Here is a 24,780-nt window from a genome sequence, read left to right as displayed (position 1 = left end):
TGATCTGTAGCAGACAACTTTTTACTGAGAGATTGTGCTTTTAGGTTTTAAACTTTATTTATAAGACATTATGTACACTGACGCAGAGGGTGGGGACTGATTCCTTGCTATTTTCAACACATTAGACATAAGGAAAACTCTGCACGTCATAATGGTTATATTCTGACTAAATGCTTGATGCACGTCTTACTTCAATCTCTTTATTCAGAGAAAACATCTTGTTCATGAAAACAGTGAAGTTGAGATTTGTAGACAGAATGATTTGAATCAGATTGCTCAAAACTTACGAAATAAAATCTTCTGAATTGTTTTGCACCAAACCTGTGGAACTCTCTGCCCCTAGACATTAAAACAGCGAGCTCTCTGTGTGTTTTTAAAAAGTAAACTTAAGACTTTTTAATCTGGCTTTTTACTTGGAGTACTTTCCTCTTAGCCCTGGACTGCATTAATACTTTTATTATTTTTATGACCATTGTTTTAGCATCATTTTTTATTTATCTTATTCGTTATCTTGTTCTTTTTAAATATATTTTTTTATATTACTTATTTTTCTGGTATTTATTAGATTTTATTTAATTGATTGATTTTATTTTAATTGATCTTATAAAAAAATATTTTTTTAGTTTTTTTAAATATTCCTCTCTTTTGTTTTAGCCTTGTATCATTTTATCTGTTGCTGTTGTTTTCTGTCTCTGTTCTGAAGCACTTTGGGCAACATGCTTGAAAGTATGAAAGGTGCTATATAAATAAAAATGAGTTGAGTTGAACATAAAATGCTTCTAACCTTAACTCATAGCATGTCTGGTTTGTAATCATTCAAAGTAGCCACGGTTTTATGGTTTTAGTTCTTTCCTCCAACCCCCCTCCTACCTTGTGCAGTGCAGGGCCCATGACCGGAACGAGGAAGCCGTTGTGGAGGTAGTCCAGGAGCTGCGATTGCACCAAAGGATGAGCCACCTGCACCACAGCGTTACAGAACTCCAGCGAGTTCATGAACAGTACGAGGGACGATACGCCCATCCAGTCCTCCCGCCGCAGTGCATGCCAGTCGTCTCCCCTGACTTCTATCTTCCTCGGCAGAGAGGAGTAGAGAGCGCTGAGGCCCGTCGCCAAGACCTGAGGAAGAGGAGAGAGAGAGAGTTCAGGTGAGAAGGCGGATTACAAACAACACAGGGCCATGAGGTTTGGAGATTTTCACACATAGATCACTGATTATTGTAATACCAGAAGCTCAAACAGAGCTCAAACAATAATAAGAAGTTGATGTGTGGACTGAAAATGAATACTTTGCTCATAAATTAAATGCTGTAGTCAATTTTTTCAGCTAAATATTTAGGATTTTGAACAGGTGGTCCCACCAAGAACAAAGCTTTTAACTGTTGCCCTGAGCTCAGAAAAAAAACGGATCATTTTTACTCAATGCTAGATGTGGAAATAAATCAGCAAATTGAATTATAGAGAAATTTTGGGTCAAAACAAGGTGCTGCCGAGTAACTAATCCTGTAATATATCCTTCTAAAAATGCACAATAACTCTTCCTAGCTTTCCTTATTTCAGTCTCAGAGATGGTTTGTTTTTGTTGAATATAAAAGTAGGAAGTGTTCTCTTGTATCTTAAGTGAAACACGTTGTGTTTTCATAACACCACCAGTTACCCACAGAGTTGACAACAGCTCACTAAACAGTCGCAGTCTAGTGATAAGAGAGGGACAATCATCCCAAACTTCCAACTATGTGCAGAAAAAATGGACAACAAGTGCGTGTTGTGAAGTGGTGGTGGAAGCCCTCATGTCACTCAGTGTTTTGAAAGCAGCTGCTGGCATTTCAAACAGGATATTTTTCTTGCTGAACTAGTCAGATATGTGACGTAGACATCAACCGTTGTGTCCTCCAATATGCAAATGCAAACACTTCATTCATCAGAACTTGTCATGCTTTGAAAAATCAGAATGGTAGGAAAAGTCGTACAAGACAAGAGGCAGAGTGTAGTTATTGAAGAATTTAAAGCTACATCTAGAAATGTCAAAGCGGAGCTGAACACAGAGAGTCTCAGACAGAGAGGAGCATTTGGTCCTTGATGCCACCTCCGCTGGTCCTTCTCGCCTGTAAGTAGGTCAGACCGAAGCTGCTGGAAGGAGGACGAGCAGAAAATAGCTGAGCTGGCTCTTTAACATGGGAGCAGAGCGGCGGAGGGAGAGATAACAGTTCTAAAGTTTTAAAGGTGAAGAGCTGCACAGACGCTGAAATTCGTGACCAGATTAAGAACGACAGCCCCGGCTCGCTAGTATGCACTCACACCTTTACTTCACACTGAGTCACTGTTAAAGTAAAATACAGCATATGAAAAGGAGAATATTTAGCAGACCTATATTTCAAAAGGAGAATAAAGACACCCAGTGGCAGCTGTAAAAGACTCCATCAACAGAGGCAGAGTTCTTCTTTTTTTTTTAAGTTACATTTTTGGTCATTTTCACCTTTAATGGACAGGACAGCTGAAGAGAGACAGGAAATTTGGGGAGTAGAGAGTGTAGGAGGACATGCAGTAAATGGTCGAGGCTGGAATCAAACCTGCAACCTCTGCGAAGAGGGCTGAAGCCTCTGTATATGGGGCGCACGCTTAGACCGCTCGGCCAACGGCGCCCCAGAGAGGTAGATTTCTAACAGGGGAATACAATTATTTTAGTACAAAATACACACACGGTGCAGTTCACGTTAAATCCTTCATGCATGTTTTTATTCTGCTACTGTGTGAATGCCTACATGTTGTGCACTTATAGTGAAACATTTCCTATTTTCTTTGCACAATGTAAAATGACAATAAAGGCTTTCTGTTCCTATTTCTTGTTAGCTTTCCTTCACAAAATTCTCTATCTTTTTAAACATTTTCTTATAAGGAGCTCAAAAGCAATGCTTTGTGTGGTTGAAATGTTCTTTTTTTCTTATATAATATGGTTAATTTTGATGCATATTAAGGATGTAAATTTCAAGTATTTTCAGTGATCTATCTGTGGAAATGTTAACGATCAATTATCAATTAATCATTAAAAAAAACCTAAACGTTTTCCATGTCAAAAACAATGCCAAATGCATTTTTTACCCTGAATCAAATTTCCTTTCACAACACAATGTATATAACTGACAGTATTGAACAGCTACAGACCATATTGAGGTGTACAAAATGTAAACACCCTGAATATACAGCTCTCTCTTGGTTGTTCTTTTTTTGACTTTTTATTTTTTTTGACTTTGTTTCATATCTGTTTAGTTTTCTTTGTATTTGGAGCCTGTCATGACTTTTAATGACTCATTTGTTGGTCATGGACACCAAACTGGCTAAGTTTGCAGTGGTGTTTTTACTATTTTTGTTCCTGTGTGTGTCCGTGTTTACATACGAGATCAGCTGTCAGCAGCCCGTAGCATGTTTATGCTAAACGATGCTAGGTCTGATGTTCCCTGCGAGCTGAGGAGAAGGAGGCAAAGATGACGTGCTGGTATTGAGGTGCAAGCTAAAAAAGACGACATCGACCTGTCCTTCCACCCACCGTTATGGGGAATGTAAGATCTATCTACGATAAGGTGAATGAGCTAACCCAGCACCAGAGGGAATACTGGCAGAGTAGCATCATGCTAACAGAGCTAACACTGGACACAAACGCCATATTGGAAGGATTTCACCTGCTGTGGGCGGACAGGATACAGGAGAGCGAGACTGAACATACTGGGGAAGAAGGCCAGCTTAGTCTTGGACCCTGTGGAGGTGGTGGTTGACAGGAGAATTATGGCCGAGCTGTCGTCTCTGATGGACATTTTTTTTCTATATATATTCTTGTTGAAATTCTTGTACTGTACACCTTCTTTTTTGCTGCTGTAACTCCATGAATTTCCCCGTTGTGGGACGAATAAAGGAGTATCTTATCTTATCTTATATCACCATGTGGAGCAGGCTCATAATAATAATCTCTGTGAACATACAGTCATAAAAGTGAAGGCTCAGGCTACAACAAGGGAACTGAACAGAAACATATTTCAGACTCACAGTGTCCAGTTTTCTGTCTACTCGTTCTTATTGAGATAAAAATAAAAATATGAACGTGGTCAGGTGTCAGCTGGGAGCACAATTGAGTCATAATCAGTCCGGCGGCGGAGAAAAAAAGCGCTCGTGGAGACCTGTCACTCAGCTGCAGCCCCCAGCTGAGCGTCTCCACTGTGCGCAACACCTTCAGTCAGCTGATTCACATCCAAACATGCTTTAAACTTAAAACACCTCCCTGAAAGCTGAACCAAATATGAGACCACATGATGTTTGTTCATGTGATAGAAAATCAAAACAATATTGGGCTTAAATCCTGAGATACATAATTACAGCAAGAGCGATCGAATGTTTATAGACCTGAGCTTGCTTTATGCTAAAAAATGTATTGCAATGTTATGGAAAAACAATCAAAGACCAAGTACTGCTCAATGGATAAGACAGATGTTGTCAAGCCTTCCACTAGAAAGGATAACTTACATATTAAAGGGTAAACAGTATATTTTTGAGAACATATGGAAGCCTTTCATTAACTATGTTAAGAATTTAGATTTAATAGATGATCAAGTGAATGACTAAACTAAGTGGACAATGCAGTTTCAAAGCATGTTGAATCTTTCTTTTTTTCACTAGGTGCTTTTCAAAGTCTGTATTTAATGTATTTATATACTCCAATTTGTATAGACTACCATCTATTGTAACAGGAGAAGTGTTCTTGTATTATTATTATTATTATTATTACTATTTTGTTTTGTTTGTCTGTTTGTTTGTTTTTTCTTGGGGGGGGGGGGGGGGGGGGTTGTTTTTTGTTTTTTGTTTTTTTTGTTATGTCTTGGGTTTTTTTTTTTACTTGTTTGTGATGTGTAAACGCAGCAGTTGTATGTCTTGAGTATAAAAAGCTGTAATTCATGCTGCTGAAAACTAAATAAAAACATCGTGGTGGAAAAAAGAAAATGAAAACAAAAAAATATGGACAGGTACTCGATTAATTGTTTACATCCCTAATGCATACGGTATCTAAACGTGCAACTATACTGTTCCATCCTGTGGATTAGTTTGGGTTAAATGTGTTTGATCCATCATCCTGATAGTTGTAGTCGGGTGAAGTGTTAATTTTGAACCTTTTGAGACAGAGCTGACTGGATGTAGATAAGAATGAATGTTCTTTCAGAGTGCATTGTCATGTCCTTCCCCTTCCTTTATCACTCTCCATCATTGATGAAGCAGAGTGAGACAGCACACTCACACACTCACACACACACACACACACACACACACACACACACACACACACACACACACACACACACACACACACACACACACACACACACACACACACACACACACACACACACACCTCCATCTCTTCAGCATTGAAGTGAGTCCGGATGCTGCACTTTCGACTTTCTCTACCATCACACAAAGTAGTAGGTTATTCATTTGTGCGTATTCTTCTGTGTATAATATATCTAAGGGCCAATATGAGCTGAATAGTGAAGTCAAATATCATAAGCTCAGTTTTTAGTCTCTGAACTGAGAGTGTAATAAATGTTTGCTACTCTGCCTCTCTTGGTGGAAGTGACTCATAAATACGTGAATAAATAATACTTGATAGTTCTGACGTTCAGCCTGGTTGGTTTTGATTAAAGCTTGATTTAATCATGATGGGTTAAGCTATTAGCATCATACTGTGAGCTTATTAATGAGCAATTGAGAAGAAAAAGAAAAAACACTTGATGGAACAAAAAACACCACACAAATAAAACACTCCATGTGAGGACACGGTTAAAATTAATGTAGTAATAACAACCATTTATCCTGGTTAAGAAAAAGTGCAGCTTGCATTTGCTTCGATTTCAGTCTATGTAAAATCACAGACCAGACTTAAAGCGTTAAAACACTACACTGAACAATTACAGGACTTAAAGGTGACATATCCCGCTTTTTTCATCAATATATATTGGTCTAAGAGGTCCCCAAAACATGTCTTTAAAGTTTATGCTCAAAAAAACACTTTGAAATCAGATTTTGGCATGCCTGTAAAACCCTCTTCTTCAGTCCTCCTGAGAACACTGTTTTCTCTCTGACCACGCCCCCTCAGGAAGTGGATGTGCCTCGGCTGTCCAGCACGTTTTTATTTACAGTCTATGTGTCCAGCACGTTGATCTAATGTTTACATGTTGGCTGAATATACACGGCTGCTCAGAGATCACGTTACTTCAACCCTCTGAATCTGATCCAGAATCTGATCCTGACGGAGAGGCGCCTGCAGCAGGACCTCTCTGAAGGATTGGTCACAGATTTAGTGTTTCTTGTTGTTTTATTTATCAGTATGTCGACGTGTGTCTTGGTACACAGCTACGAACATGTAGCTATGTGGCTATGCTAATTAGCGCTAGCACTTATCCATGATAAATAAAAATCATCCACTAGATCTTCAAATCTGCAGACGTGGGGAGTAAAACCGACCTCTGGCAGAAAGGCAGCAGGACCTTTCTGAAGGATTGGTCACAGATTTAGTGTTTCTTGTTGCTTTATTTGTCAGTATGTCGACGTGTGTCTTGGTACACAGCTACAGCTATGAACATGTAGCTATGTGGCTATGCTAATTAGCGCTAGCACTTATCCATGACAAATAAAAATCATCCACTAGATCTTCAAATCTGCAGACGTGGGGAGTAAAACCGACCTTTGTGTTTATTAAGACAGCCTACAACTAGCATGCCTCCCTCCTAAGCTCCTTGTTAGCACACATTTGTGCAGGTAATGAAAAACAGAGGAGGGATTCAGTATTATTTTATACAGTCTATTGGCTGAACAAGCTCCGAGCTCTGACTCCGTGACGGACCGGATATTGTTATTACGTAACAAAAACACGGAAGTCTGAAACGGCTCGTTTCACACACATTTACAGAAAGGTGGAGAAATCAAAACAGGGGCAGAATGGATTTTTTTCATTCTCGGGGGGTTTGTAGACATGCCAGGGAAACATATTTCAGGTAGAGAACCATTAAAAAGTCCATTTTGTATGATATGTCACCTTTAAATCGACATGATATCTGGTGATGTAACAGGACGTGTTGCTTTGGTTACTAATAACTTTAAATACAGTGAGTTTGTTGCGTGCATGAAATGTTTGCTTTAAATAGCCACCTGCCCCTTAGAGATAAGTAGTGCCAGCAGTCTGTGTCAAGTTCAGGTTTTTGTCACACCTAATATCACATCAAATGTGTCAAAAGTGGGAGCCACAATCAATCAATCTGCTTCCCTTATAAACCTGTCAGATGAGACTTTCATTACTGCTCTGGCAAATAAGAACCGACCCCTCAGTTAACGTTTATAACACAGCACTTTTCATAGTCATGAGGACTTTCTCTTACCGGGCAGAAGTACGAGTTCTCAGCGATGTAACGGGCCACGGACTCGTTGCTGGCCGAGGTGGCCATGACCAGCAGCAGCGCGTCTCTGGCCTGCTGCCCGATGGCTCCGTCCCGGTGGATGAACGGCACGAGGAGGGAGAAGATCAGCAGGTTGGTGGAGCCCTGCTGAGCCGGTGCCGCACGGAACAACATCTCCAGAACGACGGGCTGCCGGGCCATGGACACGCAGATCTGGAGGAGATTTAGGAACATGGTGAAAAAAGATGCTATGATGGTTTTTAGCCTTACACAATGGTGGGTTATAACAGGGGTTTCCAAACGTTTCATGCCGCGACCCCCAAAATATAGATGCCAAAGGCTTGCGACCCACACTGTCCCTCAAAGTGATTTAATGTGGCTTCATTTTGCTTTTAAAAGTAAACTTAAGACTTACCTTTTTAATCTAGCTTTTAATTTGGAGTAATTTATTTTAGCCCTGGACTGCATTATTATTATTATTATTATTATTATTATTATTATTATTATTATTATCATTATTATTATTATTATTATTATTATTGTTATTATTTTTTATTATTATTAATCATTATTATCTAAACCATTGTTCTAACATGTATTTATTTATCTTATTTATTTTGTGTTCATCTGATCTTGTTAACTCTACCTTATTTTTAACTTTTCTTTCCACTCTTACTTATTTCATTAATTTTACTGTGTTGATTTTCTTTTTTAAGTATTTCTTTCTTAATCACACCTTTTATAATTTTACCATTGCTGTTGTTTTCTGACTGTTACTCTGTGAAGCACTTTGGGCTGCATGTTTTTATGTATGAAAGGTGCTATATAAATAAAGTTGAGTTGAGTTGAGAGTTGAGTTGAGTTGAGTTGAGTTGGGTTGAGTTGAGTTGAGTTGAGCTGGTCTGCAGACAATGAGCCTACCTATATGAGCATGTGTCTGTGTTTCCTGTGCCCTTACGAATTAACCTACTGCTACTGATGCTTTTGATAATTAACTGTTAACTAACCCTAAACTTAGGAGTCATTTGGCAACAAAGAAGGCAGAAAACTCATTACATTTTCTATTTTCAATGTTTTATTTCAAGGTTAGCTACTATTTTTGTTGATATTTTTTACTATAATGGATAAAATGTAACTTTAAAAACAAAACATTCTATAAGACATCTCACGACCCTCCATTTTTGTCTAGCAACCCCCCACATGTAGCATTAAAGCTGGAGTTTCAAATGATCAAACCACACTTTGAGGAAAAAATACAAGGAAAGAAGTTAAAGTGATAATAACTGCTTTATAAGCTAGGTGATGTCAGCACCTGGGTCATTATTACAAAAAGAAACTGTGACAGGGTCATTTAGCATCCTGTAAGGGTTTGTTTCCACAGAAATAACCAACCTACTGTACATTATCTCTCATATAACATGATCACTGAGTAAATAAATACTGATTTAATTAGATTATTTAAGATTAATGAGCAGTAACACTGAATAATTGTACTCTGTAACATGTCATCATGGAAAATGGATGCAGTCTACATTAAACATCCAAATTCAGTGCCTTCATGCGCACTGAATTTGCAACTATTCAGTGCAAGTAAATTAGCAATGTAACCTTCCTGTAGTGAAAACTTGCTGCAGAAGTGTGCTGGAGTTGCCTAGCGACACAGCTCTAATCATAGTGTACCTTGGTCAACATGTGTTCCTTTCTGATAGTACTGAAAAAAGAAAAAGGTGAAGTCTCCTTCTCAGCTTTGAATGACATGTAGCGCCTGTAGGTATCCATGCACACGTCAAAGAAGCATATAGATAAAAGGGAAACACACCTGATTGAGCAGCAGGACCAGACTGTTCTCCAGGCCTGAAGGACAACCAAGCTCTGGATCAGCACAAGCTCCCAGCAGCCTCAGCAGAGGATGGAGGACCGCTGTGTGCTGCAGCAAAGGCTGCTGGGACTGGCCGATGAGCATCTCATACAGCTTGAGCAGCGCCCCCTGGCTGTCCGGGTCCAGGCCTCGTCGGAGGTGCCACTGAACCAGGTGTTCCAGGATATTCTCGGTGACCACCAGCTCCAGGATGGGGCCCATGGGTAGCACTGTGGTTCCGCCGTCTGAGCTCTCAGCGGGACGCTCCTCTGCCAGCAGACACAACATCTGGTCGGTGTGATTCCTCACCGCCGTCAGGTCGTCGCTGGAGGACGACGGCTCGTGCTGCTCCAGCACCCAAGAAACCTGAACAGAAAGCAATATTTGAGTCTGAATATTCCTGTCCTTCTGATTAAAAAGTTACTGGAGTGTAACATTTAATTTGCACTTTTTGATTTCAGTCCAAGTCTGAGTTCTGTATGCATCTCTAATGTTGGCCATTGAACAGTTGAATTCATGCATCTGGTCATTCTAGGACAAACTGCAGGTTTGTTGACTTTTATTTTGCTGCTTCAGATCAGAGTTCTCTCCTTAGCTCACCTCACTGTGACTACTCTTTAATAACTCTGAATCACTGCTCTATTTTTATATTGACTTTTCTATTAAGTGTTTAATTTCTGAGTGGGAAATGCTTTTTGTGGTCTCCCCCAAGAAATGACAACAGATTTCACAAGCTGCTAAAACTTCTGACATGCAGTACAGAGCATTTTAGAGACATATGAATTACAGTCACTCTTCACTGCAGCTGTGATGAAGGGCTCAAAGTGATGGCAGTGATTAACATGCCTGAAATGACACTAAATTGCTCACTTACAGAAAACAAGGGAGTTCAACTTCACTGTCAAATAGCAGTGTGAGAAAATAGCTATATTGACCAATGAGGATTAAGGTTTCTCAACACTTATCTAGCGGTCTACCAGTCAGTGTGACTTCAGCAGGGATGATCTGCAGATCTGTGTGCAGCCTGTGCTGATAAGAGCTGAAGTCTAATGAAGAAGATGATGTTGCTATAAACTGAGTTGGTAACAGTTGCACAACACAGAATGTTTCCACACTTATTATTACCACAAAAGTGTTTGAGTTGTTTATCTTTTCACATGTGAACTGTAGTTCTAGATGCATGCTGCACTTCTACTGTTGTTTTTTCACAATAAGAGAATGTAGAGGATTGTTCATGAAAAAATAATATACTCTTGTTTAATATGCTACATTACTTTTCAATGGTTTCAATACTACTTTTTAATTGTTGTCTGTTTTTAATTGATCATCATTATTTCAAGTTTTTATCTTTTATTTGCTTGTCATGCATTTTAATGTTTCTTTTATATGCTCGACGTATTTGTAAATGAGGGCTTTGCTCTCAATGATTTTTGAGTTTAAATAAAATAAAATAAAATAAAGATATTTTTTTCCCCTGAACAAAACGTGTGCATAAGAATCTCAGGTGTTACATTTTGTAGTACTCTATTTTTCCCAACATTAGGCTTATATCAAGTTTAATTAATAACTTAAAATATTTCACTTCCAAATTAAACTATTGGTTTAAAGCAGTCTGTTAAAAACGACTTAAAAATAATATCTGTGATTTTTTTACTGACAGAAGCAAATGTTTATTCCTCATCACAGAAAGTAGTGCTTTATTACACAGACTGTAGCAAACATATAACCGTATTAAGTGTTAAACAAAGCAGAATATGTTTTATATTTTAGATTCTGTAAAGTAGCCCCCTTTTTCCTTCATGACAGCTTTGCACACTCTTGGTATTCTTTCAGTCTGCTTCATGAAGTGGCCTCCTGGAATGGTTTCTAATTAAAGGTGACATATTATGCAAAATTGACATTTTAATGGTTCTTTACCTGAAATATGTTTCCCTGGCATGTCTACAAACCCCCCGAGAATGAAAAAAATCCATTCTGCCCCTGTTCTGATTTCTCCACCTTTCTGTAAATGAAAAGTTTCAGACTTCCGTGTTTTTGTTACGTAACAACAATATCCGGTCTGTCACGGAGTCAGAGCTCGGAGCTTGTTCAGCCCATAGACTGTATAAAATAATACTGAATCCCTCCTCCGTTTTTCATTACCTGCACAAATGTGTGCTAACAAGGAGCTTAGGAGGGAGGCATGCTAGTTGTAGGCTGTCTTAATAAACACAAAGGTCGGTTTTACTCCCCACGTCTGCAGATTTGAAGATCTAGTGGATGATTTTTATTTATCATGGATAAGTTAAGTGGCTGTCCAGTTAAGTGATAACTGGACAGCCGAGGGCACATCCACTTCCGGAGGGGGCGTGGTCAGAGAGAAAACATAGTGTTCTGAGGAGGACTGAAGAAGAGGGATTTTCAGGCAGACCAAAATCTAATTTCAAAGTGTTTTTTTGAGCATAAACTTTAAAGACATGTTTTGGGGACCTCTTAGACCAATATATATTGATGAAAAAAGCGTGATATGTCACCTTTAACATGAGCCTTGTCAAGAGTTCATTTGTAGAATGACTTGCCTTCTTAATGTGTTTGAGACCATCAGTTGTGTTGTTCAGAGGTAGGGTTAGCACACAATGGATAGCCCTGTTTGACTTCTGTTGTAATCCAGATTATGGCAAAACCAGATCATTTCATAGTTTTGATGTCTTCAGTATTAATCTACAATGCTGAAAATAATTAAAATAAATAAAAACCATTGCATGAGAAGGTGTGTCCAAACTTTTGACTGGTAGTGTATGTACTGTATAAGTAGATCCTTAAGGAGAAATTCAAAGGCCTGAATGGAAACTTTGTATTCTCTACAGCACGCAGTTGTAAAAACCTGCAGACGCTATGAGCCAGAGCAGTAAGCTCTCACTCCGATCTCTTCTGTCGCCTCGGAGGAAATCCAACAGTCAGAGTTTGGCACGGATCTGTTACCTATAAAACCTTCAGCCTCCGATTGGACATTAGCCAGTCACAATGTTACATTAGACGGAAACACTCAGCATTACTGACACAGCCAGCTGAACGTGTGAATGTTCACACTTGGTGTCAGGAGAGATAATCATTCACTGAAACAAAGAGGGAGGCTTAATATTCTAACCGCTCTCACAATCAGTTATTTTTTAAACCAACTTTGTTAATATTATTGTCTGTGTGCCCTTCAACACAACAAACATAACAACAACTTTTCAATCCCTTTGTTAGATTGTGGATTAAGATTAAGTGCTTAAATATCAACCGAAAACTGTTGTGTTCTTATGAAATCTATTTAATTATTAAATAATACAAGCATCCATAATTGGAAAATATTAAACTGTTTTCTGCTTCTCTTAATGCAGTTTTATTATTTATATTATTGTAAATCAATCAGTATATTTAAACTGTCTGTGGGATCAGACAAGATTTTTCCTGAAGGTTTCAAATGTGGGATAATTTGCCTCTCTTTTTTTGAGGATAAATAGAATAAACACGTTAAAGCAGCTGGGATGAGATAATGTGAGATTGTAACATTTTCAACAGAAACTTTTTGATTACATTTTAAAATCTTATTTTTAATATTTACCTTGTTTTATTGTTTTTTGTCTGTTATAACTGTTATTTAAATCAACAGTTTTTTTATGAAGCACTTAGTAACTTGTTTTTGAAAAGTGTTATATGATTGAAATTATTATTATTATTATTATTGTTATTATCATAATTATATTAGGCCGAGGGGAAGAGCTATGAACTTTATTTATGCTTTCATTAATTCATTTATTATCAACATCAATATTACTTTTTATTATTGTTATTATTGTTATTATCATTATAATTGTTGTTGTTGTTATTATTATTAGGCTGTTATTAAAGCTGGGGTTGGTAGTCTCGGAAAACCAGCATGAATTTGAATGTAGCTTTTCCTCATGACTCCGTCTAACCCCTCCCCTCCTCCCTCGGAGCTCCTCCAAAACGACGCCCCCCCCCCCGCTCACATGCACGAGCGCCGCTGACTTGCGACCATATGATGGTGACTGATTCAAAACCGGTCCTCACCAAAACATTATCATAGTGAAAGTTAAAAACACAAACAAACATGGCTGCTGTTAGTACTCACAACTATCATGCTAGCATTATCCAGTTGTACTGGTGACACGATATCAGGAGAAAAGTTATAACACATGTAATACTGTAACAGCTCTACTGTTTGTTAAACGTGTTCAGTGTAGATGTTCTTAATTCCTACAGTGTTGACAGTCAGTGAAGGCATCAGGAGAGGTGTAGAGTGTGTGAGTGGGAGAGAGGAAAGACAAGAGGAGAAGTTTTTCATTCATTCAAACATTGATTGTTGTTTTGTTGGTTGGCGTGATCACGGCCGACAGTGACCGGTTATTAAAACTCAATGTGTTCACGAATCGGCTCGTCATCCCTACAGCGTCCGGACGGACGCTACAATAAATATATATTTTCTGTAGGACTTACTGAACGTCATTAATTATTCTGCTTGTTGGTGAGAGCTTTTTAGACTCTGATCCGGACTACAGTCCTGAGCAAAGCACCTCATCAGGTCAGAGGGGACAGGCCCGAGGACGAGCGAGAGGGGCAGTCAGTAGAGTCAGGGGAAGTAGAGGCAGGAGACGGGGACTCGGAGGAGTGCACGCCGGGGAAATGTACGCGCAGGAGGAGGGCAGAACGGCTGGACGGGATTTGATTGGTTTAAAATTTGGGGACCCAAAAAACGGTGATTGGTTGGTGTTTTCCCAGGTTTACTCCGGCTGTAGATAGCAGTTTTTTTTCACTCTTTTTTAAGAACACATTATGGAATGATTGCCATCAGGACATAAAGATCATTTTAACCAGTATGACAAAAAGTGTATCTGAATCTGATTACCAACCCCAGCTTTAAGAGTTATCATGAACATTATTAGTGCTTTTATATTTTATTATAATTAATTTGTTTATTATTATTGTCATCATCATCATCATTATTATTAGTATTATTATTATTATCATCATTATTATTAGTATTATTAATATTATTATTATTATCATCATTACTGTTATTATTATTGTTATTATTATTGTTGTTGTTGTTATATTATTATTATTATTAGGCTGAGGGTTAGAGTTATCATGGACATTTGTTTTTATAAGATATAATGATATCCTTAAAGATCCTCATGTCTTCGTGTTCACATATACTATGAGTTCTGATAAGAGGGACTGAGAAGAGGTCAACTGTCCCTGCAGAGCTGTGCGTCACAGTTTGAATTGTTTGTGTTAATAAGCATTCTGTTGAGTCACAATGATGTGGTGAATAATTCTAACTCTAATGAAGTTAAATATCACTGAACACACTCCATACTGCAGATGAATTGGTGTCCACAGCTTTGCAACAAAGCAGCTAAAAGGTACAGTGTGAAGTTATTACACAGACTTGGTAGAAATGAAATATGGTATTCATAAGTGTGTTTGAATGAGTGTATAATCACCTGAATATGAAAATCAGTTTGTTTAATGTTAACTCACAATGAGACTTTTACACCTACATAAGGAGCAAGTAGCTCTCCGCAGGGACCAGCATCTTGCACCACCATGTTTCTATAGTAACTGTCATAATGACCTGTATTAGTGCCCTGTTCTCTTCATGGTAAAGGTTATGTGTTGATGACAGATGTTGGAGCTCCATGACAGAGGAATGAGAGAAAAATGTACATCCTGGTTGTGAAAAGTGAAAGAACACGCCACAGAGTTGAAAATTCAAGAGAACAGGTGTGTCTGTATCTCACCTGTCTCCAGTGGTTCTCAAACACCATGAGGCAAGTCTCCGGGTCTGCTGTGCACGGGCTGGAGGGGGCGGCGCTCCTGCCAGACCGACTCCCGGTTGCCCGCGGGTTCAACCTGCTCAGCCAGCTCATACTGGAGCCAGTCAGAGGCAGGCAGGTGACAAAGAAAGTACCAGTAAAAAAGGTCCAGGGGGAAAGAAACTATAGAAAAGCAGAGGAGGGAAGGAGGGCAGAGAAGGAAAAGGTGATGTGGGTAAGAAGAGAGCGGGGATAAGAAGGGGGGAGAGGGGGGAAGGGAAAGAGTATATAAAAAGAGAGGAGGAGGAGGTCGGCTGCAGTCGGCTGTCACTTCTAGTCAGTGTACGTCTACGGAAAGCTTGCTGTTGCTTCAGAATCTGAGCGACCCTGTCCTCCCTGTAGACCCTGTCATCCGGTCTGAAGCCAACACCACTCCATAGCCAGTCAGGACGGGCACTCTGTGCTGGGAACAAGCAAAATGAAGACACAAAACTCATCAACATAAAAGTCTGAATTTACAGTTGATTAGTATTATTTTGACTTGAAATGCCCATCCCTAGTTTGATTGCATGAATATCTTTCTGTATATCATTTAAGGTGGCTTTGAAAGAGTACAGCCAAGACACTTAATCACCAAACTTAAAGCTTATTGAAATGTGGATTGGTCTCTGAGCATGTGCACGGCATTACATTTAGCTTCATGAGAGTAAAACATAGTGAAAACATATCTCCTCCGAATGAAACAGCCAACATTTCAATATGTGAAATAAAGATGTGAGCGTCTGTTTTGGCTTGAAAATCCGTCTGAAAATGAAAGAGAGAGTTTCAGGATACATTGATGGAAAACAACTCCCACACGATCCCTTACAACTGCTGCTCGATGATGATGGTCCAAAACTGGCAGACGTATTAAAGTGACAGCTCTGTTTGAGTGAACTGTTAATCTGCCAGCATGCACCCACCCTCAATCCCTCAGAAACATCCTTTCATTCACAAATATATAATTTATGATGGAGTGTTTTTTTTTTTTTTTGTGTTTTCACAAACAAACAAAAGTAAGCGCCCACAGTATGTTGTTACCAGGGAAACCACTGGGTTCTTTTCTGGAAAGACTAAATCCAGTCTGCTTGAGAAGATCATGAGATACACTGTTTTGAGGTTTCACGCATCAGCATGAAGACGGTGACAGGTTATTAATGAAATCTGGGACGCTTCTCTGCTGCAACTAAACTTGTACTTATGTCTGGGTTGCTGTAACAACTGAATTTCCCCCCTCAGGGGATCAATAGAGTAATATCTTATCTTATCTTATCTTCTTCCTAAACAACTGAGTTTGTTGTTTTTGACCCCAAACTTCAGAAAAGTCTGTGTTTGAATCAAAAATGTAAATGTTTTGTGTATGTATGTATGTATGTATGTATGTATATATTTAATTATTATTATTATTACTATTATTGTTATTATTATCATTATTATTATTATTATTATTATTATTGTTATTATTATTGTTATTATTATTTTCCTTTATTATTACTGATCTATTTTTTGTTTTATTTTGTATATATATTTTTTATATAATATATAAAAATAATATTATATATATGACATATTGGACCTGTATTGTAAAGTTAAAAAAAATGAAAAATCTTATGATAATTTTTTTTTTAAAATTTTTAACTACTAAATCCAACATACTTGAGTAACTGATATACTGACTGACGGGTGTCTTACACTGTGAAAGCAGGAAAACAAGGAAAAGAACTGATATGTTGTCAAAAACATCTTCAAATACTCTGTTCTGATTTGTTTTCCATTCTCAATAAAGCTCTCAAACATTAAATCTGTGTTGTTCTACCCCGTCTCTAAAGCTCCAAAAATATCTGCCAGAAGTTCAGTCGTGCTTTTAGTGCATAACTGTGAGGATTATTAGCGATCTAGTGAGCAGATGGATCAACAGTTAAGAAGTGGATTATGCTGCAGGAGTGGTTTTTGATGTTTTGATGCCTTTTAGTGTTGTGACCAAGCGGTTTCAAAATATGAAGCCCATGCGGAAGTGTTTTACTGCAGTTCATCAGAGTCCGCTTGAGGCTGGCTGCAGAAACACCGGAAACCACATACACACCGATTCAAAAAAGACGATCTTTACAGCAGAAATAAACATGTTTAGAGCCTGGTAAAAAAAGCTGCTTCGGTCTAAATAGATCATTTCTCTATCGGCACCATAGACTGTATAAATAATGGACGTAGTATCTAGGGCTGTCAACGAATATTCTAAATTCGAATATATATTTGAATATTAAAAAAAAACGGAGATTCGATTGTGAAAATTAATATTCGACTGTGGAAAAAAAACACATCAGCGGCTGCTTTGCGAGTAGGCGCACTGCATGACGGGTCAGGGACAGGTCACAGGAGTCACACATGCACAGTGTGAAGCAGACGGCAGAGAGAAATCCTTCAGTCCCCGGATCCTCAGTGCACTCTGAACGCGTCTTTTCCTCCGCTGGGAACATAGTGAATAAAAAGAGATCTGGCCTCTTCACATGTGGACTGTCTTGTGTTTTTAGCAAATAACCTGTCAGGCATAAGACCCTACATTGACAGTGGACTAAAAGAGCCTGACAATCAGTGACACTGGGGTAAAATGCAGTTTTTCCTCTTTTTTTTATACAAGCGCCAAGAAGGTAAGTGGACTACTTTTTCATTTTTAACTTTAACTTCAATTAATGTTAATAATATTTGCTTCAATCACTGACTATATTAGGGACAAGAGTCGGGACCTTTAATTGCTCGCAAAAGTCTTGTTCAGCAGGGAGAGGGGGGAGCGAGCGAGCGAGCGAGCGAGCGAGAGGTCCACGGTCTTAAAAGTGTTACGGTATAGACCATTAGGTCATTTACTTGTTTTGTAATGTGTAGGTATGTTTTAGGAATGTTAAATCTGAAATAAAAACACATATACAAGTAGTTATGTCTCCTTGTATTAGTTTGTCCACCTGTTATTGACATAATGCGCAAATATAGATATTCGAATGGTTCGAACCTATGGGGTTGTTTTAGAGCGAATATTCAAATGTCATTTTGGAACAATTTTGACAGCCCTAGTAGTATCTGTGATGTCACCCATCTCTTCCTGGGAGCCATATTGGAAATGCTGAACTCAACCTGACGTTGAGCGAGTGTGAGGTAAAGAGGCGGGCTTTGAGCCTTCTCGCCAACAGCTACAGTGTTCCCGCCTGTTTAAGGACATGACTGACTTGACTGACAGGCAGGAACACTGTAGCTGTTGGCGAGGAGGCTGAAAGCCCGCCTCTGTACCTCACACTAACTCGACAGAAGTTTGGTTGAGTTCAGCATTTCCAATATGGCACCCGCCGACGATTGGCTTCAAACAGTGCTTCAGAACAGATTGGTGACGTCAGGGATACTACGTCCATTAGTTATACAGTCTGTGGTTGTGACTCTGTGTGGTGTCTTTAGCTGCTGCTGCTGCTTTCTGTCAGGTAGCAACAACAAAGACATGACCAACAGGTCGGTTTGATGCTTTAAAGTTTGAACGTCTCTCTTTTTTTTAGATCAGTCATGATTATCAAAGTCAGACAGCTCATTTCACTGTGATGGAACAACAGTTAAAGTCGCACTAAATGGATCTTAACCTCTTCCTTTATTTCCAAATGTTTGAAAGAAGACCTTTGAGCGGAGGAAGTCGAGTTGAAAACCAGCTGAGTGCAACGCTCGTATAAAAAAAGGTGGTTTAGATTTTACAAGCTGCTTACAAATTTTTTTTTGTTATGATTTGCAGCCACATGATGTGGACTGGGTTCACATGACTTGGACTTGGGTTGGACATGAGTAACAGATTTAACTTCTTCTAGCATGAGTCACTCAAATCAATGAGGCTCCATGCTTCCATGTATTGAATCTCACACAGTCTCTTTCTGGATCGGCACGCAAACAGCAGGAGAAAAGGCGGGTTGAATCGAACATCCAAACTATGTAATGATTCACCAGCCTTCAGCAGATGAGTCAAAGTCAATGATACTCACTAAATGACATGTTAGCAGTAACAGAAATGTAACCAACAAAGAGTCCGGACATCTTCAGCACAACGACAGAGTGAAAATAAGCCGAGTGGAAATACAGTCGGCCCTTCATTCGCCACAAATGCAATTACCTCAAATGCAGGTCAGGCAGGCTGCTGCAGCATTAAGGACACAGCTTTCCACTCAGCTGATACAATACATCAAAAATATGTTCTATTTCAGGTCAACAAACACACAGCGTCATAAAAAAACACCCAGAAAGTCCAAAGTCCAACGACAAGACTCCACTCAGAGGAGGCGGACCCTTACAGACAAGAGTTTGTCGAAGGTTAGTGATCAAACAAGAAACAAAGTGTAGAGAGGTAGAGATGTTCTTTTTTAAAGTTCAGACAGATTAAAGGAAAAGAAAAAACGTCAAAGTTTTCACAACAATCTGACAGCCGCGCCTTCTTCTTCCTGCAGGAACATCCAGGTGTAAAGAGGTGTGACGACGGGCAAGGGTCCAAGACTCTGAGAGCTCTGTCCTTCACATTCCTCACATTTCAACCTCTGTCCCCTTCTGTAATCATGGTCACTGCTCACGTCTTTGTCTGCAGAGTTAAAGCTGGGGTTGGTAATCAGATTTAGATACACTTTTTTGTTATACTGGTTAAAATGATCTTTATGTCCTGATGGCAATCAATACATAATGTGTTCTTAAAAAAGAGCGAAGAAAAGCTGCTATCTACAGCCGGAGTAAACCTGGGAAAACACCAACCAATCAGCCTTTTTTGGGTGCCAAAACTTTAAACCATTCAAATCCCGTCCTGCCGTTCTGCCCGCCTCCTGCGCGTACATTTCTCCAGCGTGCACTCCGAGTCCTCGTCCCCTGCCTCTGCTTCCCCTGACTCTACTGACTGCCCCTCTCGCTCAACCTCGGGCCTGTCCCCTCTGACCCGATGAGGTGCTTTGCTCAGGACTGTAGTCCGGATCAGAGTCTAAAAAGCTCTCACCACGGGTGCTCTGACAAGCAGAAAAATGAATGACATTTAGTAAGTCCTACAGAAATGTAGATGTATTGTAGCGTCCGTCCGGACGCTGTAGGGATGACGAGCCGATTCGTGAACACGTTGAGTTTTAATAACCGGTCCCTGTCGGCCGTGATCACGCCAACCAACAAAGCAACAATTAATGTTTGAATGAATGAAGAACTTCTCCTCTTGTCACTCCTCTCTCCAGCTCACACACTCTACACCTCTCCTGATGCCTTCACTGACCGTCAACACTGTAGGAATTAAGAACATCTACACTGAACACGTTTAACAAACAGTAGAGCTGTTACAGTATTATATATGTGTTATAACTTTTCTCCTGATATCGTGTCACCACTACAACTGGATAATGCTAGCATGATAGTTGTGAGTACTAACAGCAGCCATGTTTGTTTGTGTATTTAACTTTCACTATGATAATGTTTTGGTGAGGACCGGTTTTGAATCAGTCACCATCATATGGTCGCAAGTCAGCGGCGCTCGTCCATGTGAGCGGGGGGGGGGGGGCGCGTCGTTTTGGAAGAGCTCTGAGGGAGGAGGGGAGGGGTTAGACGGAGCCCTGAGGAAATGCTACATTCAAATTCATGCTAGTTTTCCGAGACTGCCAACCCCAGCTTTAAAGGAACTGTGCTTTTGAGATATGGTGAAGAGAGAGTGACCAACTTTCAATACAGACATGTCCCATTCACCTTATGTGCATTAGAAACCAGTCAGTTGCAGAGATATCTGTATGCTACCTCTGCTTGTTAACACTTAAGGCTGATTTATTCTTCTGCATCGCCCCTACGCAGCAGGGGCTGACGCGGACATGAGCCCCACATACTTGTGCGTCGATGTGTCTGTTTCGCGCAGCAATTCTCTGCCGAAACGCCTGAGGGCGGTGTGGTCTCTCTCATAGCGGGTCGCCTCCTTCCGGCCACGCTAAGATCTCTGTTTACTTTTCCACAGAGATTCAGAGCGTGTTATGTTAATCTACAGCTGATACATGTTGCTGTTTATCATACAGACATTACATGAAGAATAGAGAGGAGGAGATGAAATACACGGCCGATGAGTGGGGATCCCGGAGGTGATGTAAATGCAGGAAATACAATGCCGCCCGAGCGGACCAATCCCAGGGCTTGTGGTCTGCTTCGATTCCATAGACTGTAAATAAAAATGGACAGCGTTGCTCCGCCTCTTCCCGTTGTACGGTTCTGAAGCCAAAAAATCCCCCTCCTCGCCATTGTGCATGAATCAAAGGAAACCAGGAAGTAAAACCCCGTTTTTTAAACTCTAATAACTAACGAAAAAGAAACTTTTCAGGAAAAAGAGGCCTTGGACACAAAACACTCAGATACTAACTACATATAACCACAGCATACAGATGTGAGAAACATTCGTACGACGTGTATTTATTTTTTAAAGTTTGACTGCTCCCCCATTCAAATGCATGGGGGAGACGGATTTTTTGACCTATACTGCAGCCAGCCACCAGGGGGCAGTCACACTGCTGAAAGCCTCACCACCAGCCACCGGAACCTCTCCCTTGGTAGTTACATTTTGGAGGAGGTGCACATCAGCTATGTGCGTAGGCCTCTGCGTAGGTACAGGAGCTACGCGGACCTCCAGCGTAGGCTGCGCTGTCGATTCGACACAGAACTTTAAATCAGCCTTTATTATCTGTAGAAATGCTTCCACTGTGCTACCACATCCACTCACTGTGAGAAAGTACTTCTTGACTTCTTGCCTTCAGGAGCTGTGTGTCTAATAAAAACAAACATTACAACTTGTTTTTAAGTGGCACACAAATTCAAACTCTGCACTCAGACGGTGTGTGACAGATTCAAAAATAAGCAAATGAGGGAAACCCGATAAATATGACAGCTACACAGAGATGCATTACCAAATGTTGTCATGCTCCGACAAACATGTCAGCGGCTGCATCAAAGGGAAGGTAAACAAACTAGAGATGCATCAGTGTGTCGTGTTGTCTTAACACAAAGCAGCTGTGGTAGGAACTTTGAAATGAGAGTCTGGAGTTGTTTATGAAATCATATGAAGCTTATACCCCAGTTCAACTTCTAATCTGGTTTAATAGCTTCAGATATTAATGACAGAGGCAGACAATATTTACCCAACGGTGCATGTGTACAGTATATTGGAAGAGCAGCAGATATTCACATTTAAGATGATGAACAATTTATTTTTAAAACCTGATTAAAAGTATTGGGGCTTTAATGTTGGCCTATCCTATAAAACCTGTGCAGTGACTTTGGAAATAATGGATCTGTCATGAGGATTCAGCAGCTTCACTGGTTAAATGAGTGTGCCAAATTATAATGCAAGTTGGCGATAAGAGCATATGACTTGTGAAAATCAAAAACTAGGCACCATTTTAAACGTTCTATTGATTGAAAATAATATTTACTACAACTGTATTCAAACTTCAAGAAGAACAACAGTTTTCTTTACATTTGTATACAAAATAAAACTGTTAATGTCTTTGAAACATTTCAGATGTCCCATATAACCTCCTTTTCTTTCAGTGAGGGTCAGAGGTCACTGGTAAACTGATTTAATGATGTTTCTGATGACTTCTCTGCTGACACTGTGAGCTGTAGCTTGTATGACTTTCCAAAGATGCTCTTTTGAGTTGTATTTCTTGCCATCACTGTAAATTATCTTCTTTATTATTGACCACAAGTTCTCAATCGCAAAAACTGCAACTTGCATTAATTTGGAACACAGTGTATTAATTAATTAATAATGGTCTAATAAGGAGGTACAAGACTAAAGCATACCTTCATTAATTATCTTTTACTTGTTAACCACTTCATTGATTTATTTTGATAACTATTTGATCCAGAAAATGTTGAAATAGTCACAAAATAAACAGAACAAAACCTTAATTTGCCTTTATCACATCAGACTGGATGTCACAGGTCAAAGCACTAGATGCTTTTAGATGTGCCAACATCCAGGCTCAAAACAAGAGGTGGCTGCTCTCTCACTGTGGAACAGTCTGCCTCCAAATATTAGAAATGAGCAAACCATGCACACAGCTCTTTGCATTGGCTTTTAATTTGATTTATTTATTTTATTTTGCTTTTATTTTTGTGGCTTTTTTGTGTTATGTATTGCCTTTTTAATATCTATTCTTTTTTAAACAAATATTTATATTTATTGATGTGTTTTTAAGCTTTTGCAGCTGCTGTTGTTATAAAATGTGCTGTATAAATAAAGTTTGACTTGACTTGAGATGTCTGATCAGACATCAACTATCTATACCTCAAAGTTTTCAGCTCTCTGTATTTACACATTTCGATCGAGTCTTATTAAGTTATAACATTCAATAGATATATTCATGCAATTGAGTGAGTTATCTCTATCATAATATAATCAGTTACAGTGTAAATAAGTCTGTAATGACAGCTGTTTGCACTAAATAAACAACCCCTAACAAGTCAATTTCAAAGTGCTTTCAAGTTAGAGGTTGCCGATTTAAGCTTTTTAAACATTTGTCAGTGGTACAGATGATCATCAAAGCACTTTGTGGGGTAGAGTTTGCAGAAAAACACTCATCTTCCTCACAGATCAGAGTCCCCCAACAATCACTGCAGTGTTTTTAGTCAGTCTGACAGCCTGTTAGCTCCCCCAGCTTCAGCATGAAACCATCAAATCTACTTGCCCTTAGTGTGGTTGATCAATTAAAACATTCAATCGATAGCATTTGGACTTTACATCTGATCTTTAAGTCATCATCCTGCGTCAGATCTCATATTAGCTAACGGAGAATAACAATCAATGCAAGTCAATGGCGAGATGATGTAGCAGGCTAGTTGATACTGCACACATAATTAGCTTACATGGGAATGTCAGCCGAGTATTTAGTTATTTTAAGACATGAAAGTGCACATTAACAAAAGATGAACTCAAATCTACTCACCTTTGTTGTTTTAAAACTCTCAACAGTTATTAAAAGGTGTAGATTTCCACGGATCCCTGCTAACGGGTTGCTAGTGAGTTAGCGTTGCTGTGCTGCTAACGGCTAACCGCTACTGAATTCCACAATGTCAGAGCAATAAACGCTCGAGCGGCAGGCAGAACACCTGAAGACAACAGGCAGGCTACACCACACCGTGCCGGGGAAGCTAGAAGATTAACCACTCCTTCATTCTGACCGCCGTGCATCCTGTTAGCGACAGATAAACATCCCATTTGATGATTTCTCAAACACTCTCCTCTCTCCCGCAGCCATCTTACTTTAGCTCCGCCCACACGGCTCCTCTGACTCACACCCACCGCGACGACGCTGCGAACTCTCTGCCGCTCTGGCGATCCTCTCTGCCGCTCCTCGCCGCTCTCCTCACCTCTCTGCCGCTCCTCTCCGCCGCACCTCTCTGCTCCTCTCTGCCGCACTCCGCTCCTCTCTGCCGCTCCTCTCGTGCCCAAATTAAGGAGCAGAAACTTTGTTATCAATTTGACCTACACCAAGAATATGATTTAAATTGTCTACAACACTTACAAATATTCTGATTCATCATTCTGGGTCACTAATGGGTGTAGGGTGTGGCTTGTTAAACTTGTTATTGAAGATGTAATTATCTTGTTGTTCATGCCAGTAATTTAAGG

At 39.6% G+C, this 24,780-nt stretch overlaps 1 protein-coding gene across 3 annotated transcripts in view; it reads right to left on the bottom strand.

Annotated features, from left to right (window-relative positions):
* The window catches only part of fam160a2 (family with sequence similarity 160 member A2), a 44,903-nt gene extending 20,328 nt beyond the window's left edge, over positions 1-24,575 (bottom strand). The window contains exons 1-5 of one of the 3 annotated variants that reach the window (XM_034693851.1): positions 24,412-24,575; positions 15,081-15,558; positions 9,250-9,654; positions 7,413-7,643; positions 871-1,116 (exon numbers count right to left, since the gene is read on the bottom strand). In XM_034693851.1, coding sequence (XP_034549742.1) covers positions 871-1,116; positions 7,413-7,643; positions 9,250-9,654; positions 15,081-15,209 — 1,011 coding nt within the window. In that variant the 5' untranslated portion in view covers positions 15,210-15,558; positions 24,412-24,575. Of the gene's footprint in view, positions 1-870; positions 1,117-7,412; positions 7,644-9,249; positions 9,655-15,080; positions 15,559-24,094 lie in introns of all 3 variants that reach the window. The other 2 variants (XM_034693850.1, XM_034693852.1) reach the window with 2 other exon arrangements.
* Positions 24,576-24,780: the final 205 nt, after the last annotated feature.

Source organism: Notolabrus celidotus, chromosome 10 (genome assembly GCF_009762535.1).
Source record: "Notolabrus celidotus isolate fNotCel1 chromosome 10, fNotCel1.pri, whole genome shotgun sequence".
Lineage (NCBI taxonomy): Eukaryota > Metazoa > Chordata > Actinopteri > Labriformes > Labridae > Notolabrus > Notolabrus celidotus.
This window is presented reverse-complemented; position numbering and strand designations above follow the sequence as displayed.